Source organism: Molothrus ater, chromosome 16 (genome assembly GCF_012460135.2).
Source record: "Molothrus ater isolate BHLD 08-10-18 breed brown headed cowbird chromosome 16, BPBGC_Mater_1.1, whole genome shotgun sequence".
In the NCBI taxonomy this organism is placed as follows: domain Eukaryota; kingdom Metazoa; phylum Chordata; class Aves; order Passeriformes; family Icteridae; genus Molothrus; species Molothrus ater.
The window spans coordinates 620613-640000 of NC_050493.2; the positions used below are offsets into that span (position 1 = coordinate 620613).

General features: G+C 61.3%; 3 protein-coding genes across 3 annotated transcripts in view; all 3 read left to right on the forward strand.

Moving 5' to 3' along the window:
• The first annotated feature begins 7 nt into the window (after positions 1-7).
• On the forward strand, positions 8-8693 carry PALB2 (partner and localizer of BRCA2). Its single transcript, XM_054516601.1, is given in 14 exon segments — positions 8-58; positions 133-192; positions 278-395; positions 810-2678; positions 3345-4144; positions 4378-4461; positions 4602-4763; positions 5145-5230; positions 5508-5669; positions 5819-5935; positions 6249-6336; positions 7357-7505; positions 8409-8520; positions 8522-8693. Coding segments are annotated over 14 exon segments (3978 nt in total). The 3' UTR covers positions 8642-8693.
• A 936-nt stretch (positions 8694-9629) lies between these two features.
• Positions 9630-11841, forward strand: NDUFAB1 (NADH:ubiquinone oxidoreductase subunit AB1). Its single transcript, XM_036392827.2, has 4 exons — positions 9630-9913; positions 10000-10087; positions 10890-10996; positions 11668-11841. The coding sequence occupies exons 1-3, from the start codon at positions 9650-9652 to the stop codon at positions 10979-10981; spliced, it is 444 nt and encodes a 147-aa protein (XP_036248720.1). The 5' UTR covers positions 9630-9649; the 3' UTR covers positions 10982-10996; positions 11668-11841.
• A 1136-nt stretch (positions 11842-12977) lies between these two features.
• The window catches only part of LOC118692651 (collagen alpha-1(I) chain-like), a 7171-nt gene continuing 760 nt past the window's right edge, over positions 12978-19388 (forward strand). The window contains exons 1-10 of the mRNA XM_036392611.2: positions 12978-13044; positions 13882-14007; positions 14107-15810; positions 15908-16020; positions 16130-16188; positions 16910-17067; positions 17160-17322; positions 17392-17583; positions 18438-18653; positions 19309-19388. The exon at positions 19309-19388 is cut by the window's right edge and continues 71 nt beyond it. Of these exons, the coding sequence (XP_036248504.1) occupies positions 12978-13044; positions 13882-14007; positions 14107-15810; positions 15908-16020; positions 16130-16188; positions 16910-17067; positions 17160-17322; positions 17392-17583; positions 18438-18653; positions 19309-19388 (2878 nt within the window). The remainder of the gene's footprint in view (positions 13045-13881; positions 14008-14106; positions 15811-15907; positions 16021-16129; positions 16189-16909; positions 17068-17159; positions 17323-17391; positions 17584-18437; positions 18654-19308) is intronic.

The window sequence follows — 19388 nt, forward strand, 5'->3', positions numbered from 1 at the left end:
GGTTGCCATGGAGGCCCCGCCGGCAGCGGCGGCCCTGAGCGGAGCCGACAAGGAGAAGGTGCGGGGCCGGCCGGGGCGGCGGGACCGGGACCGGGACCGTCCCGGGCCCATCCCGACGGGTATCTCTTGCAGCTGCGGGAGAAGCTGGCGCTGCTGAGGCGGGAGTACAGCGAGACCGTCATCCGGCTGCGGGTGAGCGGAGCGGGCCGGGCCGGGCCGGGGGGCACCGGGGCACCGCCAGCCGGTCCAAGCCCCGCCGGGTCTTGTGTGTCTACAGCGGGCACGGCGAGCCGAGCGAGCCAGGAGCCACGGCCGGCGGGAGCGGAGCCCCACAGGTGGGAGCCGGGGAGAACGGGGCGCTCCAGGTGAGAGTCGGAGAGAACGGGGTGCCTCAGGTAGGAGCCGGGGAGGACGGGGTGGGAGCTGGGGAGAACGGGGTGCCTGCCCCCGGTGGGAGCCGCAGGCAGTCCCCCCCAGGACAGGGCTGTGGGAGCACCCGGGGACCCGGTGGCTGCTGTTGCCCCACGGACCGTCCTGCACCCGGCCCCGCTGACCCTCACTCCGGGCCCCGCTGTCCCCTCGGCCACTGCCCCCACATCCACTGCCCCCACACGGCCCTTGCCCTGGGCTGAGCCGTGCTCTGCAGTAATGTCTGCTCTGCTTCCCTCCTCCCCAGGTCTGCAGTGCTCCAATCCTGACTGTAAGATCCCCGTTTTTCCCTGATAACAAAGTCTGATTTTACCATGTGATGTTTTTTTCTTGGACAGGACTTTAGGAGTACTTTACACGTGTGGCATTTTCTCCCCCAGGTTCTAGAGATAACACATCTCCTAGTCCTGACAGAGATGGGCCCTCTCAGTTACAGACTAAAACCTGCTCTGATGTTGGCACGGAGAAGACAACATCTGCCACAGTTAAGCACATTCCTGAATTCTCCAGTGATGAGGTTAGCCCTCAGGACAGCTCCCGGGCAGAAAGCTTTCAGGCCAGACAGGAAAACCTGTGCTGTGGGACCATCAGTCCTGTCCCTGTGGAGAAAAAGCCCCAAACCTCCCGAGGCATGATGAAGCTTCGGAGACGGACAAAGGCTCTGGAATCAAAGGAAAGGGAATCAGTGCATGATGTGCATCTAATCAGTACTGGTGAAATGATGAAAAATCAAATTGCCAGTGCAGAGGAGCTTCAGTCACCAGTGTTCAGGCACAGCAGCCTCTCACACACTGAGGAACCTGCTCAAAGGGCACCTGGGGCAGTGCTTGTGCAGGGAGAAAGAAATAGTTTCACTCCTGATGCAGCATCAGGGCTTGTACAGGATGTGTTTGGTGGCAGTGTCACTGCAGGAGAGCCTGAGCTGTCCCCACATGCGCTGAGGGACAGCAGGGACACCTGGCAGCCTGAGTCCTCAAGGGCTGTGGCCACACCTGATGGACATGAGCCGTGTTCACAGCATGGAGATTCTGTTTTACTTGACTCCAGAGGTGATGGCAGAGAAGAATCCCCGAGTAGAATAAAACAGCCAGAGGGTCAGAGTTTGTGTGAAGATCAGGGAGAATTACATGGGCTCCTGGATTTAATGTCAGAAAATGAAATATTGCCTGACAGCAGAAATACCAGCATAACCAAGGAGAGCAAAAACCATGAAGGACATCAAAGCGACACTAATACCGTGAATCCCTGTCCTGCAGATAAAGCTCTGGACACTGCTGAAGAACTGCTGGAGAATCAACAGCTTGGAATGGAGTCAAGGCTCTCTCCTGCTGCCAAGGTGGTGGCTCCCGAGGGCACGCTGAGCTCCTGCACAGTGGTGGAAGGGCTGCTCTTCCCCGTGGAGTACTACGTCCGGACAACTCGCCGCATGTCCAACTGCCAGAGGAAGGTGGACCTGGATGCTGTCATCCTCAGCCAGCTGGGCAGGAGCAAGAAAGGCCAGCGGAGTAAATGCAAGCAGAAAGATGCAAACCCCAATCAGCCCTTGCAAGAGAGAGCTGAGGGTGATTTAGAGCCAGGGGTTGAGCCCTTCCCTTTTCTTGGGGCAGAAGACGATCAAGCAAACTCAAGTAGTTCTCAGAAATCTCTTCCTGCATCCGGCAACAGCAGCACTTCTCTTGAATCCATTTCTCAGAAAAGCATCACTAGCACAAGGCAAGAGCAGAGACAATCCCAGAGGAAACAGAAGGGAAGAAGAAAGTCTGCCTGCAAAGCCCCCATGCGTCCAGTGTCACAAGAGCTTATAGAGAGTCAGGATCCCACAATGGCCAATGAAAGCAGTGCTCTGCTGTCAAATGAGAACCAGAGTGAAAAGGAAAACTGTGATGCTAACCTTGAAAGGTCTTCCTCAGATGAGAGGAGATTGTCTGGTGCTGCAGCACTGGGGCCCACAGGGCCAGGAGTGACTGGAGCTACCCAGCCAGCAGGTCCTGACCCTCCAGGTGGGAGCCAAGTGCCAGGCAAGTGCCATAAGGCTCTGCTAGAGCAGGTTCAAAACCCACTCCACAGCAGCGATTCCCTGAGCCCAGGGAGCGACGCTTCTGCCAGTGCTGCTGTGTGTCAGGGCCATAAACATCCAGTGCAGCGAGTGAAGAGGCAGCGAGGAGCCGAGCAGCTGCCCGGGGGCAGTGTCCCTCTGCGCCGCTCCCTGCGCTGCTCTGCCAGGCACAGGCCCCCAACGGGCTCACCAGGTACTTCTCACATATAAACTCCCCAAAATGCCCCATTCCCCACGGCAGGGAACATCCCTGTGAGTGCAGGCCCTGCTGTTCACACCCTGCTGGGTTTATGCAAGAAAATACAATAGGAGTTAACTTTCATTCATTTAAAATGAGATTTATTTATTTAAAAATAGATTATTGTGGTGCCCATGTTCCTTGAACAATTCCAGAAACTTGCAGGGAATGAACAGAGGTGGAGCAGGGCTGGGAACTTACTGAGCTGCCCTTGCTGTTGGAGTGAGGCTGTGAGCACTAGAGCTGGTTTGTCAGCAGTTGAATGTCCGTCTGTTCCTCCAACTGAGTCTGCATGCTAATGATTATTCTCTCCTTTCTGAGGGTCTGTGAATATTGTAAAAAGAGAAAGTGTAGGGAGAAAACCAATAAACCAAACTGACTGAGCACTCAGGCACATCTGTCAGGCTTTGGTGGTGATCTTTGAGCCAAAGTCTTGATCCAGAGGTCCAGAGTAACTGTAGAGTGTAGTGTCGTTCCAGAAAAGTGCCACTTCTGTGTGTTAAGATGAACATGGTGTTTTGATGTTTTTTAAAATCCAAGACACCCTTCATGAGAGATCTGAAAAGGCAAGTTGCTGGTTATTTTATGACACGATGTTCTGTCTTGTATTCCTGTGTTTAGATGACAGCAGCAGAGGATGCAGCAGTGCCATGGGTCCACAGGGTCCTGCTGCCCTTGGGCTCCCTGCTGCGGACCCCGACACTCGTGGCTCCCTCTTCTCCTTCCGCAGCCTCCAGTGGCTGGTCCCTCAGCTGGGCATCAGGGACTTCCACTTACCAAATGAGGAATTTGGAGTGCTGAAACTGGAGAAATTGAAATCATCCCCTGTGAATGACTTGGAGGATTTTGTGTCTGGGGATAGTGTGGCTCCAGAGGACACACCAGATGCACAAATGAAGCCAAAAGAAAAAAGTCTCAGAAGTAATTTAATTTTGCCTTCCAAAACTGGATTGCCTGAACTCCCTTGCATGGAAGGCCTGACTTCCAAGAAGGAGCTTTCCACCCATGAATTGCTGTTTACTCCCATGGGGACTGTCCTAGAGGCTCCCACTCACCCTGAGCCTGAGATTTCCTCGTCTGTTTTCCCTGCTGTGGGTGCAACCCCAGGTGTTTTACCTTCAGTGCATACTGAGGTGTTCCCTGACACACCTTCTGTACCTGCCTTGCCAGTGACCTCACCTTCCCCCAGAGGAGCAGCTGCCCTGGTCCTGGGGGATGTGGCACACAGAGACCCTGCTGTGCCACTGCACCCTGACACCTGTGCTGCAGGGGCTGCCAGAAACCAGAAGGAGCAAGGTACAGCATTGCCTTCAGCAGCTGAAAGAGGTCCTGAGAACAAATCTGATGAGACTGTGTCCTTGGAGAAGCATCAGCAGCCAGAGAACAAAGAGCAGGAATCCTGCAGAGCCTCACCTGAACAGGTAACAAGCTGGGATCTTTGTGAAGGGTACTAAGCCAGTGGTTTTGTGGGCAAATCCCCTTTTTCCAGAGTCCTGTCTGACTTCAGGGAGAAGTTCTCTTTGCATGGATCACAGCAGTGGCATGCAGTACCTGCATGAGTGACAGGGAGCATGCAACAATTCTGCCTCATTCTTGCAGGTGCTGAATATAATTTCAAAGTTGAATTACGCTCATTTTTATTTTGTTCATGCAGATAAAAGATGCAGCAGAGCCGCTGACTGCAGCGCTGCCGGATGGCCCCAGAGAAGAGAGCTTGCAGTTTGTCTCAGAGCTAAAGGTGGGAGAGCAGCAGGGAATTGTGACCGAGGCAGCAGCAGCAGCAGCAGCTCTGCCAGACAGGGTCGAACAGAAGTGCAGCAGGAGCGCTGTGTGGTGTCAGAGGAGAGCACAGAGGAGAGCACGGTGTCTGTTTGGCAGGAGCCCTGGTGCTCGGGCGCGGTGGACGTGGGCGCGGTGTGCTGGGCAGCAGCCGGCTGCAGGGAGCTGCGCGTGGTCACCGCCTGCGAGAGCGCCGTGTCCCTCTGGCAGCCACGGGCCCCCGCCGGCTGGGCCAGGGTGCACACCTGGCACCTCAGAGAGGTACGGACACATCCTCACTGCTAGAGTTACGGGCTGCTTCCTTGCCCCATGTGTTCCTGAGACACGAGGAGCTTGGGCCTGCTTGTATGGTTGCGTGGTTACCTGCTGGAATTTAATACCTTATGCACGCAATGGTGCCTGCACTTCACTTGTGCTTTTTCCCCTTAGAGTTCCTCAAGACACGTTTTGTCTCTTGTATCAGCGAGGATTGTTTAATTAGGCACTCAGCAGAGAGTGCAGCTGTTCATTTTAGTGTGCTTCTTGAGAGGGGTCTGAAAATCCATCCTGCTCCACATCATTTTACTTGAAACACTCTAGAAAATGAGAATAAAGTCAAAGGGACACTGTGGGTGGCACTGAATTCTTGTTTTGTTGTCCCAGATTCCTGTAATCCAGATTGTTCCTCTGCCAGACACCTGTAACCTCGTGTGTGTAGCACTGGGAGAGCTGGAGATTGGAGAAATAAGGTTTTGTATTTATTTCTTACTAGTGCTTTGCACCCTGAGTAGTTGCAGCTCAGCTCCTTGTGAGAAGTGGTTGACATTATCTTTTTAACTAGTGTGGCACTTTCTCAGTTGCTTTAACAGTTGGAAAATGTGGAAGGGATTTCTAAAAATCAACTGTAAAGACCTGTTTATTCACCTCAGAGCTGGCAGGCTGATAGAACAGACTGATCTTTATATGCTACTGCATATTTGAGTGGGCCTTCCTCCTGTCATGGTGTGTGCTTGTCTCTTGATTTAGGCTCTTGCTTTATTCTTCTGAGACTGACTCATTCAAGCACTCCCTAGTGAAAACTGGGAATATAAAAGCAGTTGCTGGGCTAAAGGACTGGAGGCTGGTGAGCAGCAGCAGGACCATGCAGGAGCAGCAAGTGGAGATGTTTGTTCTCTCAGAGACAGGGGGGTGAGTTTGGGGGTGCTGCTTTGGGTGGTGTCCCTGTGGTGGGTGGGATAAAAGCGAGCAAACACCTCGGATGTTGAGCAGTGTTCTGTTCCTCTTCCAGAACACACTTTTTGTTTTACCTGCTCTTCTATGTGCTGGTCTCCTTTCAGGAGCAAGGACAGGCAGACTCTGATGCCCCCTGAAGAAACGGTTACAGCCTTTGCTGAAGTAGAAGAGATGAGAGAGGCCTTGGTGGGCACCACTGCAGGGAACAGTGTTGTGGTTTGGTGAGTGTTTCCTCTGCCACACACAGTTTAGGGGCTGGGGGCAGTTTCAGCAGCTGCAGAGCTGTACAGGGGTGCTGGCTGGCTGCTGAGCCACCATGAAATGGTGGTTGTCAGAGGGCCAGTGCTCAGTGTGGCACCACAGTCAGACAGCCAGGGAATTGCTGTAATTCCATTGCTTTTGTATCATCCTCACTACACCCTTCCTGGCTATTGGCTTCGTTTGCTTAATGTGGAACCAAACCCATGTCCGTCCTGCACAGGGGTGTAACTGTGATTAGAAATGAGTCAGAATTTCTGTTTTCACCAACTGCAGGAATCTGAGAACTGGTCAGCTCCTGAGGAAGATGCACGTTGGTTATTCCTACCCAGCTTCCATCTGCCATCGAGCGTATTCTGACTCCGTACGTACACAAAATTCACAGTTCATGCTTGGGCTGCACTGGCTGGGATGGGGATATAAAGGATTGAAGTTACTAGGGAGGGCTGAACTATCAGCTCTATTTCAATACACTGCAAATAATTCAAGGATAGACAGGTTACCAGGAGGAATAAAAAACCTTCTCTGGCTGCCTCGACTCCTGGCTTTCTGCAGGGTGCTAGTAAAGTGGGAGCAATGCATCCTGGTGCATTCCAAAGCTGCAGCATGCTGTGAGTAGGAAGCAGAAGTGCTGTTGCCCAGGCCTGGTGCTTGGCAAGCCTCTTCCACGTCACACGTGGGTGCTGCCAGCATTAGAATCCCTCTGTGAATGTTCCTCTGGACATACATGCCCGAGGGAATGGGCTGTGTGAAACCAACATTCACACTAATCATCTTTCCCCGCTTGCTTTTACCTGTGCTGTGATTCCCAATGGGTTTTTGTGCTTTATCAAGGATTTGATTGTTTTCAGTGAGCATGTAACCTTTTGGGACAAGAATGTCTTGTCCAATAATGGTGCCTTGGGTCAGACTCTTTGGAGTCTTCCTCACATTATCCATCCCAGGATATTTCATGCTGGTTTGTGGCCATTCTGGGAGCTACTGTTTTCAGTTGTGCTGCTTTCCATGGAATTTTTGTTACATTTTAAGCTTGTAGGGATTAAAGTGTGACCCAGAAGATTTACTTCTTTTGTTTTTTGAAGTGTCACCTCATCCTATAGCAGGTTTAGCTTTTTGAAACAGGAAGAGAAATTCATAAATCCCTCGGGTCACTGAGCTGTCACTCTGCTGTGTTGCATCAGCCCTTATCAGCCAGCAGCTGCTCTTGCTTTTATCTAATTTGATAAGGAAAGTAAACCGTTTCTGTTTTCCTCAGTAAAAATAATGCATCACTGTTCACAGGGCTGTGATTACAGAGAGTCTAGCACTTAATTTTTGGAAAATTATTTTGGTTTTCCTCCTCCTGCTGTTGTTTTTAGTGATGTATTTTCCCTCTCTGTATCAGGGCCTTCTGTTTGTTGTTTTGAGCCACCCTCATGCCAAAGAGAGCGAGTCCTGTGGAAGCCCAGCGTTCCGCGTGGTGGCCTTCAACCCGCGCACGGGCCGGGGCGCGCCGGTGACGTCCTCCTGCCTCCCCCCTGGCCCGGCAGGCAGGCGAGTCCTGGGGCTGGGCTGGGCTGGGCTGGCTCCTGCGGGGCTTTGGGAGAGCCCTGGCGGGGATCCAGCGGCCATCTCCCCGTGATAGGGGCTGCATCCGGCCCTGCGTGTGTGCGGTGCCAGGCTGGGGGCCGGGGCTGTGAGCTGCTTCCTGCCCACTTCCCACTGCAGGCTGTGCCCTGACCCCTGGCAGCTCTGTCACCGTCACCGCAGGGCTGGCTTTGTCCTCCAGGGACTGGGGGAGTGTCCCTGGGCTCCTCAGGACTGACTTTGTCCCCACGGGACCAGGGGGAGTGTCCCTGGGCTCCTTGGCTAAACCCCTGGCGCCGCCTGCAGCTGCAGCATCCCGTGCTGCCAGGTTTGTTTGTGTGGAGCAGCTGGCTGCAGGCACATGGCCTTTTACTTCCTGCCCTGTGTTTTGAGGCATCAGCAGGCTTAGCCTTGTGCTTAAGGCTCAGCCTGCAGTGTCCTTGCACAGGAAATGTGATGGATGTGGGGGAATAGTGGTGGACCAAGGTCTTGGTTACTGAACAGTCATGGAATCACAGAATGGTTTGGGTTGGAAGAGACCTTAAAGACCATCCAGTCCCATGCCCTGCCCTGGGCAGGGACACCTTCCACTAGACCAGGTTGTTCCAAGCCCTGTCCAACCTGGCCTTGGACACTTGTGTTTTGTTTTTTTTTAAGGGAGCCACCTTTTAAGAGTACTCCTTTTTCAAGTACGTTCTGAGTCTCCAGGACGATTTCCTTGGCCTCCTCCCTTCCCAGTTGCACTGGAGGAACAGTCCGGAGTGTCGGCTGCCTGCCGTTGCTATTAATCTTTAGCTGAGCCCGGGCTAACGGAACCAACGCTGCCGTGGTGTTTTTGCACATCGCCTGCTGACCCCCGTGTCCCCGCAGGTACCTGGAGGGTGACGTGTGGGACACCGCGGGAGCCGCCGTGCTGACGTCGGGCGCAGTGGCCGTGTGGGACCTGCTGCGGGGCCGCTGCACGGCCGTGCTGCCCCCGGACCCCGCAGGGGCACTGGGCCCTGGCGCGCTGGGCCCCCGGCGGGGCCGGGCTGCTGGCCGGGCGCCGCGATGGCACCGTGCAGCTGTACCGGTACCGGCCCCCGCAGCCGGGAGCCGCCTGACGGGCGGGCAGGGCCGCCTGCCGTGCCATTAAACCTGCTGCCTTGGGAACCAGCCCGTGTCTGTTGTCACTGCTCTACTGCGGGGGGCTGCGGACAAGGACCTGGGGGCTCTCGTGGACACCGAGCTGTCCTGAGCTGCAGTGTGTCCTGGGGGCCAATGAGGACAATGGTGTCCCTGGGAAAAGCATTTGCAGCAGGTCAGGGAGGGGATCCTTCCCCTCTGCTCAGCCCTGTGAGGCACTGCTGGAGAGCTGTGTCCAGCTCTGGGCTCCTCGGGACAGCAGGGGCACGGAGCTCCTAGAGCGAGTCCAGCAGAGGCTGTGGAAATGATGAAGGGACTGGATCATCCCCTGACGAGGAAAGGCTGAGGGAGCTGGAGCTGGTCAGCCTCTAGAGCAGACGCAGCTGAGAGGGACCTTATCAGTGTGTGTTAATTATCTAAAGGGGTTGCCAAGAAGAGGGACCAGGCACTTCTCAGTGGTGCTGAGCAATAGGAGAAGAGGCTACAGGCATGGCAAGTTCCACCTGGACACGAGGTAGAACTTTCCTGTGCAGTGACAGAGGAACAGAGTTCAGAGAGGGTCTGGAGTCTCCCGCAGTGGAGATGTTCCCAGGCCGGGAGCGGCGATACCGGCCCGATCCAGCCGGGATCACGGGACCGCAGCCGGGTTACGGGATCGCAGCCGGGTTACGGGACCGCAGCCGGGTTACGGGACCGCAGCCGGGATCACGGAACCGCAGCCGGGTTACGGGACCGCAGCCGGGATCACGGGATCGCCGCTCCCAGCCCGGTCCAGCTGGGATCACGGGATCGCAGCCCCGGTCACGGGATCGCAGCTGGGATCACGGGATCGCAGCCCCGGTCACGGGATCGCAGCTGGGATCACGGGATCGCCGCTGCCGGTCCGGCCCATCCCGGGATCGCGGCCCGCGGCGCTGCGGCCGCCGCCCGGCAGAGGGCGCTGCAGGCGCCGGTCTCGCCGCGCGGCGCCCGCCGGGACAGCGACGATGGCGGCCCGTGTCCTCTCGTCCTGCGCCCGCCGCCTGCTGCCGCTGCCCGCCCGCCCCGCCGCGCTCCGCTCCCTCCGCCGCCTGCCGCCCGCCGCGCCCGCCCCGCCGGGCCGCCCCGCGCCGCCCGCGCTGCTCCGGCTGCCGCGCGTGGCCGCGCCGCTCTGCCGCAGCTTCTCCGAGCTGCCGCCGCTGACCTTGGCCGACATCAAGGACCGGGTGCTCTACGTGCTCAAGCTCTACGATAAGATCGACCCCGAGAAGGTGAGCGGGACGGGGGGGAGGCGGCCGGGCCGCGGGCTCCGGTGTGACGGGTGCCCGTGTCCCGCTGACCGCCGTGTCCTCCCCAGCTCACAGCCGAGTCCCACTTCATGAAGGACCTGGGCCTGGACAGTCTGGACCAAGTGGAGATCATCATGGCCATGGAGGACGAGTTCGGTAACGGCGCCCGGGGCTGCTGGGCCGTGCGAGCGGCGGCACCGCCGGCCTGTGCCGTGTGGGGCAGGGAGAAACGCACAGAGCCGGGCAAACTCCGCAGGGCCAGCCCTGGGGGCAGAGCAAACCCCACAGAGCAGGCCCTGGGAGCAGGGCAAACCCCAAAGAACAGGGCAGACCCCACAGAGCCAGCCCTGCGAGCAGGGCAAACCCCACAAGGCCAGCCCCGAGAGTAGGGCAAAGCCTACAGAGCCAGCTATGGGAGCAGGGCAGACCCCACAGTGCCAGCCCTGAGTGCAGGGCAAACCCCACAGGGCCACCAGTGAGCTGGGCACCCACAGCAGTCAGGAATATGGCCCTTTGCTCTGGAGCTCAGCCCCTTTGGAAGCAGTCAGGAATATGGCCCTTTGCTCTGGAGCTCAGCCCCTTTGGAAGCAGTCAGGAATATGGCCCTTTGCTCTGGAGCTCAGCCCCTTTGGAAGCAGTCAGGAATATGGCCCTTTGCTCTGGAGCTCAGCCCCGTTGGAAGCAGGAATTCTGTCCCACCCCCCATGGGCACCAGCCGGGGAGGGGGAAAGGGGAGCAGAGGGTGCTGAGCCCTGCCACACTCTGGTGTCTGGGGGGCTCTGGCTGCTGCTGTGCCTGCCGTGTCCCCTGTCTGGAAGCAGTGTCACTTTGGGCAGTGCAGTGACAGCTCTGGCTGACAGCAGCCCCTGCCTGCGTGTCCCCTGAGCCCCCAGCCACCCCTTCCTCGCCCTTTCCCTTTTCCATTGGTTTTGGGCTAAATGTGTGCCCTTTCTTGCAGGATTTGAAATTCCTGACGGAGATGCAGAGAAGCTGATGCGCCCACAGGAGATTGTAGATTACATTGCAGATAAGAAGGATGTTTATGAGTGAAGCAGTTGCTCAGAGGTGAGTTCAGAGGTGCTCTGAGGGTGCCTGGGCACACACAGGGTGATGTGTGGCACCGGTGGGATCCCAGCAGCTCGGGAGGGAGCTGGCAGCAGCTGTGGGTGCCAGCAGGGAGGGCAGGTGGAGGGTGTTTTCCTGAGGGTGGGGGTGTTTTCCTGAAGCACCTGCAGCTGGGCACAGGACGTGGGCTCAGCCTCTCATCTGGTCCTGCCTGGCACATCCAGCACTCAGCTCATCCCTGGGGCAGCAGTGGGTGCCAAGTTGCTCTCAGCCATGGCCCCATCTCCCCGTGCCCTGTGCAGGGTGTGTGGGGGCACCTCAGCCCTGCTACTGCTGCCGTTTCCTCTGCCTCAGCCGGGAAGGAAATGGGCAGGAAAGGGTTATAGGAGCGGCCGGGGAAGGCTGCAGGGGAAATGAGGTGGCCTCAGGCCAGCCTGCAGCACTGATCCACATTCTTGCCTGTTCCTGTGTGGCTCCAGGCTTCCCCCCCAGCTCCCTGGGGCAGGGGGGCTGTGACCCTTCTCTGTCCAGGGCCAGGGTGGGAGCTGTGGCCTCTGGAGAGAGCTGGGGGCTCCTTCTGTGCCTGTGTTCAGTACTCAGCGTGTCCTGACCCACTTCTGTACCTTTGAATGCTTGGTGAGGTGTTAAACATGTGGATTTTGTTTTCCCAGGAGTTGTCCCACACCAGGACTGGGCTGGTGCCGGCAGGGATGGACGGGAGTGCACACGCTGTCCCACTGCTGCCTTCTTTGGAAGCTGCACGTGGATGTTGTATTTAAAGCTGTCTGAATGTGTTGTCCTTTAAAAACAAGAAAAAAAAAAACAGGAATAAAGAGTTAAGACCATTCTGGTGGTGGCTGTTCTGTCTCACACAGTGGGTGGATCCTGGTGGTGGTGTTGGGTGTGAAGGACACTCGGGGGACCCTGCCCCGAGATTTGGCTCTGCCCTGCATGCTTGTAACTGTTTATTTCATCAGTGCTGATAAAAACAAGTTCTGTGTGAAAGGCTTCTGCTTTCCTGATGGAAAATAAGGGGGGGAATGATTTTCCTGCTGCTGAACAGCGAATTGACATCGCTGTTCCTGTACACCCGGTTCATCTCAGCATGGGAGCCTTGCTTTAACCCTCATGAGGCAGGAACGGGGTATTTCTGAACACTGCACAGTTTTTCCTCAGAGCCAAGAAACACTGACATGTCACAGCAGCCCTGCCAGGCTGGGAGCCAAGGAAGTGTCAAGGATAACAGATCCTCTGGCAGTGGGGGAGGTAAGGATGGAAAATGGAGCAGAGGCTGCAGTGCTGCCCATGGTGCCTGTGTTGTGGTGGGCTGCTCCCAGGGTGTTCTCAGGAGCTGCACCTCACTGTGAGATCCCTGGCACACCAGTGACCCTCTGCCTCCGGGGCACAGGTGTTGTTCTCACTGTGCCCTTGGAAGCTTCTCCCTGCCCCACAGCCTGGCTGAGCTCTGGGCGATTTCTGAGCAGAGCTGGGGGCACACGGTGGGTTTGGCTCCTGTGCCTCTGGTGGCTCCCCGCGGCATGGACACGAGGTGTCTGATGGTGGGGAGTGGTCGCTGGCTTCCCGCGGGTGTGGTGACCCTGAGGGATGCGGTGAGGGAGCTGCAGCCAGAGCTGACATTGGTGTCCTGGCGGAGCCCTTGTCCCTGGCACGGCTCACGGAGCGGGGACAGCCGGGGGCAGAGCACGCGTCCCGGGATGAACCGCTGGGAGGGGGCCGGGCAGGGGCTGTGAGTCCCCGAGCCCCGCAGGCGGCGGCTCCGCGCCGAGCACCGGGGGCCGTGCCGAGCTGCCGAGCCCCGGTCCGCCCGGCCCGAGGGAGGGAGCTCCGGGGCCGGCGCTGGTGCCGGTGCCTCGGGGCGGGTCCGGGCCGGGGGCTGCGGTTCCCGGCGCCTCCGCCCCGCCGCAGCGGGGGCGGGCGGGGGCTTCCTGCCGCCGCCTGGCAGAGCCGCCCGCGCCGCGCCATGGAGCGGCCCCGGCTCCCGCTGCCCCGGGCCCGGCCGCCGCTGCCCCGGCTCCTGGCCGCCGCAGGTGAGGGGGGCACGGCCGGGAAGGGTCCCCGGTGCCGCTGGTCCCGGGGCGGGGGATGCTGCGCTCGGGGGGCGGCGGCGGCGGCAGGGCCGGTGCATCCCGGCGGCCCGGAGCTCTGCGGCGGCGGTGGGGCCGGTACCGGCTCCGGGCAGGTCCGTGTCCCTGCCGGGGCTGGGGCCGGGGGCGGCGGCTGCTCGGTGTCCCTGGGACCTGCCCGGAGTGGGCCCGGCCGCGGGTACCGGGGCGAGCGGGCAGCGGGGCGGGCACGCCGGCGGCGGCCGCGTGTGTTTTCCGTGTGGCCATTCCGTGCCGTGCTGTGGCCATTCCGTACCAAGCTGTGCCGCCAGCCCGGGCGACTCCGTGGCCTCGAAGGCGGCGGGTGCTGCCCCTGCGGGAGCCCGGGTGGGCGCCGGTGGAGAGCGGGGCCCGCAGGCTCCTGGTGAGCCCCGAGCAGTGCCAGCCCCACCGGGCGGTGCCCACCCGCCGTAGCTCCTGCTGAACCGCCCATTATCACTGGAGAGGGGCCGCCACGGGCCCCGGAGCCCTGCCCGGAGCACTGCCACCCGCTGGTGCTGGCACCATCGGGCTCGGGGTGAGCCCAGCACGGGCACAGTGAGGTGGTGGGGCAGGACTCGCCACCGTTCGCTGGGACCTGGGCAGGTGGTTCCCCGCTGGGTTTGGGTTGTTCTGGAGCATCCCCTTCAGCAGAGCGCCCCTCGGTTAACAGAATGCAGAAAGAGACGGGGGGGTCTCACCTCGGCGGTAGCTCCGGGTGCCCGGTGCGGGATGCTCGATGCCCAGCACCGCTGCACGCTGCTCCTTTCTCTCTCTTCCCAGTGCTCGTGGAATGCTGCGCACGGCTTTGCCCGGCCTTGGGCAGCGGGACGGGCTCTGCTCTGAGCGCTGCCGACCCCTGCGCCCAGCTGGGCACGGCGGCGGGGGAGCGCTGCCGGACAGGTCCAGGTACGGCCGCCCCTCCCGCACCGTCCGTGGCACCGAGTGCCAGCCGCGGGGGCTGCGGCTCGGAGCCGCTCAGTGCTCTCCCCTGGCCTCTGCCCGCAGATCGCCCGCAGCCGGGAGCCGGCACGGGGCAGCCTCCCACACCAGGGGCCGTGGGGCAGCTGTGGACAGAGGCTGGACCGCCGCCCTTCCCCGGAGCCCCCGCCGGGACAGCCGAGCCCTACAGCCCGCAGGAGAGCCCCGGGCTGGGCAGGGAGGGCACAGGGCCGGCCGCGCGGGGCGGTTCGGCCGCCGAGCCCCTGGGACCCCCGGTCTCTGCAGGCAGGGAGCAGGCAGCCCCCGCCGGGCCGGGGGTGACCGCGGCAGGGACCCCAGCCCCTGCGGAGGCACACACGGATCCTGCCTCCACGCACCCCCCGGGCCCTGAGCCTCTGGCACATGTGACGGTAGAAGGCGCCACGACCGCGCAGGGGCCACTTTTGTATTCACCACGCTCCGTGACAGTGCCAGGTTCTGCCAGGGGACAGTGGAGGTCCAGCAGCAGCCTGCTGGGATGGAGGGCCATTGGGACAGCCCTCGTGCAGAGCCAGAATGCCACTGTCCAGCTGGGTGACAGCAGCCCAGGGACCCGCCCGGGCACCGTGCTGGCCACTGACAGCTCAGCCCCAGGGACAGCAGGGACATCACCCTTTGCTGGGGCGCTGCAGAGGCTGCTGACCCCCCCTGGGACACTGCAGGGGACACACTGGGGGCTGCCAGGGCTGTCAGCAGGACGGGACTTTGCTTCCCACCCACGGGAGGGTCCCCACTCTGCCCCTCACCCCTCTGCACTGTCCCCTGGGCCTGGTGGGAGCCCTTTGGCCAGCACAGCCTGGCCAGCTGTGGGGACAGACCCGGCCTCGCTGCCTGCCACACGCGGGGGCTCAGGTCTGCCTGTCCCCACCACCATGGCCAGCACCGCAGGGGTGACATCTCCCGGCCAGGGAGGAGCTCTGGACCTGACCACGGGAGTCTTGGGCCCACCCGACAGAGAGGGTCCCTCTGAACGCAGTCACATCCCCCTGAGCCCATCAGCCAGCCCAGGGCAGCCTCCTGTCCCCCCAGCCCCTGGAAGCCCCGCAGTGGCACAGGGTGGGGTGACACATGCCAGTCCTGGATCCCCCCACATGTCCCCGTCCCCACAGTCTGCCCCAGCCAGTGGCTCTGCAGTGACCCTGCTGTCAGCCCCCCTGCCTTCCCCAGGGACCACTGTGGGCACCCCTCTGGGGGACCCCTCCCCAGGGCTGCCCCATTCCAGCTCGAAGGTGGGTCCTGCTGAGAGCCCTCCATCCCTGGGGGGGACCCAGGTGGGAGTGGGCAGCCTGGCACCGCCCTCAGCACCTGGGCCTCCCCAGCAGCCAGCTTCATCCCAGCCTGCACCTTCCCCAGGACCCACCACTGCTGTTGGTGCCACCAGCACCGGCGTCACTGCCACCATCACAGCTGCCACCAGCCCAGAAAGGCTCGGGGACATGGGGACAGTCACAGCAGAGCCACATCCTGCTGTACTGCAGAGGGGTGTGCAGGGGGTGACATGGGGATCCCCAGCTCATGTGCCCACTGCGATGCCCGGGCCCCCCCAGCAGCCCCCAGATTCCCATGGTGGGGGCCCTGGGTCCCCCCCAGCTGCTGTGGACACAGAGCTGGCCCAGCCATCGAGCAGCCCCACAGGGAGGACAGACACTGACACCCCCCAGGTGACGCGGGCTGCGGTGGGCAGGGCCCCCCAGGTGTTCATCGTGGAGGATCAGCCCCCACTCCTGCGAGGTGAGTCAGGCTTGGGATCCTCTGCTGGGGCACGGCAGGAGGGGGACGAGGCTCCTGGGTGGGGCCATGACCTGCGGGTCCCCTTGTCGTCCTGCAGCGCCGCTCCTGCGCATCCCCTGTGAGCTGGTGCTGGACATGGCGTTCGTGCCGGCCCTGCAGGACCCCGGCTCCCCCGAGCGCCAGGAGCTGCTGCGGGGCTTCAACCAGACGGTGAGTGCGGGCCGGGGAATGCGGGCCGGGAAATGCGGGCTGGGGGCTGCGGGCCGGGCCGGGGAATGCGGGCCGGGGACACCGCGCTCAGCTCCCGCCGCCCTGGCAGGTCACTCCCCTCTTCACGCCCGTGCCTGGCTTCCTGCGGCTGGAGGTGACCGAGATCAGGTGGGTGCTGGCACAGTCCCGCAGGTGTCGGGGATCGGGTGGGTGCTGGCACAGTCCTGCAGCATGTTTGGGATCGGGTGGGTGCTGGCACAGTCCCGCAGGTGTCGGGGATCGGGTGGGTGCTGGCACAGTCCTGCAGCATGTCTGGGATCAGGTGGGTGCTGGCTCGGTCCCGCAGGTGTCGGGGATCGGGTGGGTGCTGGCACAGTCCCGCAGGTGTCGGGGATCGGGTGGGTGCTGGCACAGTCCTGCAGCATGTCTGGGATCGGGTGGGTGCTGGCGCGGTCCCGCATGTGTCGGGGAGCAGGTGGGTGCTGGCGCGGTCCCGCAGGTGTCGGGGATCGGGTGGGTGCTGGCGCGGTCCCGCATGTGTCGGGGAGCAGGTGGGTGCTGGCACGGTCCTGCAGCATGTCTGGGATCGGGTGGGTGCTGGCGCGGTCCCGCAGGTGTCGGGGATCGGGTGGGTGCTGGCGCGGTCCCGCATGTGTCGGGGAGCAGGTGGGTGCTGGCACGGTCCTGCAGCATGTCTGGGATCAGGTGGGTGCTGGCGCGGTCCCGCAGGTGTCGGGGATCGGGTGGGTGCTGGCGCGGTCCCGCAGGTGTCGGGGATCGGGTGGGTGCTGGCTCGGTCCCGCAGCGGGTCCCGCTCCCGGCACGGGGGCAGCGCCGTCCCGGGGTGCGGCGCCCCCAGCCCCGCGGTGTCCCCGCGGTGTCCCCGCAGGGAGGGCAGCGTGGTGCTGAGCTACGACGCGCTGTTCGCGGCCGAGCAGCTGCCGGGGCCGGGGCTGGACGAGCTCCTGGAGGCCGCGCTGGGCTCTGCCCGTGCCCGGCCGGGGCTGGCGCTGGGCACGGCCCCCGTCCTGCGCCACGTGGCTCTGGGTGAGTGCGAGGCCGTCTCGGGCCCGGGGGCTGCTGGCAGGGCGGGCACACGCTGGGCAGCGAGGGTGACACAGCCGTGCCCGTCCCTGCAGCGCGGCCGCTGGACCCCTGTGCTCTGCTCTTCACCTGCCCGCCCGGCTTCGCCTGCGCGTCCAGGGCGGACGGGAACGTGACCTGCACCTCCCTGTGCCACCGAGCCTACTGCAAGAACCACGGCATCTGCTCGCACGGCCGGGACCAGCAGCCCCGCTGCCAGTGAGTGCCCTGGGGACAGCCCGGGGTGGCGGCGCTGTCCCCCTGGCGCTGACGGCCCCCTCGGTGCAGGTGCCCCGTGGGCAGCGATTTCTGGTTCATGGGGCTGCGCTGTGACTACCGGGTGACACAGCAGGGCCTGCTGGGCACGGCGGCCGGGGTCCTGCTCAGCATCGTGCTCCTGGGCGCCGTGCTCGCCGCCGTCGCCGTGCGCCGGTTCAAGGCGCTGCTGCTGGAGGCCAGGGCGGACCAGACCCGCAGCAGGTGGGAGCGCAGGGCCGGGGGGCCTGACTGGGGTCTGGGGGCTCCGGAGGGTGGGCACTCCTGCCCCTGCTGGGCTCTGGGGGTGAGGGCCAGCAGGGAAAGTCATGGTGGGGTCGCTGGGCTGGGGCTGAGCTCTGCCAAGGAAAACAGCATTGGGAGTGCGATAGCGGCAGTGGGAGGTGATGGGGGGATGCTCCCAGCCACGGGAAGTGAGGCTGGCTGGGGGCTGGGGGCTGTGCGGGCACTGAAGGGCTGTGGGCTGTGCTGCTGTGGACAGATGTGCACCATGTGCTGATGAGCTCCAACTGCATGGTCTCTGGGACCCCTCAGTGCTGCCCGTGGCACAGGGTCTGCCTGCCCCAGCATGTCCTGCCCATCCTGGGGGCTGAGCGAGGCTCGAGCACAGCCCTGACAAAGCAGCTCATTGGGGAACGGGGTTCTGCTGTCCTGGCCCCACTCACTGCCCATTTTGTAATGTGCTGTGGGGATTGTTCCCGAGGAAACCACTGGAACAGCTGCAACCACCGCGGGGCTGCGGCCAAGGCTGAGCAGTGTCACGGGCTCTGTCCCCACCCTGCGTGTGCAGCTGGGCCCTTCCCTGGACCCAGGAAATTTGGGCAGAAATCTGTGATCTGTGCTGTCAAGCAGTCACTGGGGTTGTGTGCTCACGTGCTTGTGTATGTGCACATGCGTGTACACACGTGTGCATGTGCCTGCCGTGTGTTTGTACCTGCGATTATCCGTGTGTGTGCACACCTGTGTGTATGTGTGTATCTCTGTGTGTATCTCTGTGTGTATGTGTACCCGTGTACCTGTGTGTGCACACGTGAGCCCATGCCCGTCCTGTCCTGCAGCTACCGCCGTTTCTGCCGCCTGGACGATGTCTCAGCCCAGTACTGGTCCCGCTCGGGGCTGCCCTCGGCCAGCTCGCTGGACAACCCGGCCTTCAGCAACTCGGAGGAGCTGCTGCAGCTGCAGGTGCTGGACAGCGGCTGCTGCGGCTGCCGGGGGGACGCGGCTGGAGCCAAGCGGGGCCTGGCGCCCTGTGCCCACCCACGGTGCCAGCCCAGGTAGGGAGCAGGGCCTGGGCTGGGCTGGGCTCGGGGGGCTCCGCTCACTCTGGGCAGGGAGGGCTTTGAGGCACACGGAGCCCTGGAACCGTGCGTGCAGCCCTGCCCAGCCAGTGGCTGCTCCTCCATGGACAGTGCCGGGAGCTCTGACACCTCCCAGCCCTTGGAGTCCCCGGAGCAGCACCTGTTTATTTTATTTTATTATTTTATTTTATTTTATTTTATTTTATTTTACTTTATTTTATTATATTTTATTTTATTTTATTTTTTTTATTTTATTTTATTTTATATTTTTATCCCATGGGAGGAGCTGTGCGTGCTGGGACTGCTGTAAGGGAGGAGAGTTCACATCTGCAGGAAAGGGTGGCTCTGTGTGCTCATGGGAAACTCAAATCAGCTTCCAGGGTGTCCATGGAAAAAGAGCCCTGGAAGTTTCCAGCTCTATTGGCAAAGGGCAGGATGGGCAGGAACACCCCCAGCTGTGGGCCCAGGGAAATCAGGAGCAAAGCCAGAGCTCCGGGTGCTCCCCTCTGGGGCCAGAGCTTGGCACTGCCCCAACAGCGACTTCATCACCCCCAGGGCACAGCACAGGGTCCTTCTCCTGCACCAGCCTGACTCATCCCCTTCTCTTAACTACCCGTGGATTTTTTTCCAGTTTCCATTACGACTGGGACACCAGCTCCAGCAGCATGAATGACCCTATGGTGGACTCGGGCAAAGCCAGTGACATCTCAG

Bases quoted from the DNA above. Each gene is read 5' to 3' on its own strand.
- NDUFAB1 (XM_036392827.2), top strand. From the start codon at position 9,650: ATGGCGGCCCGTGTCCTCTCGTCCTGCGCCCGCCGCCTGCTGCCGCTG. The intron at 9,914-9,999 runs GTGAGCGGGACG...TGTCCTCCCCAG, and splicing joins ATAAGATCGACCCCGAGAAG to CTCACAGCCGAGTCCCACTT. The intron at 10,088-10,889 runs GTAACGGCGCCC...CCTTTCTTGCAG, and splicing joins GGCCATGGAGGACGAGTTCG to GATTTGAAATTCCTGACGGA.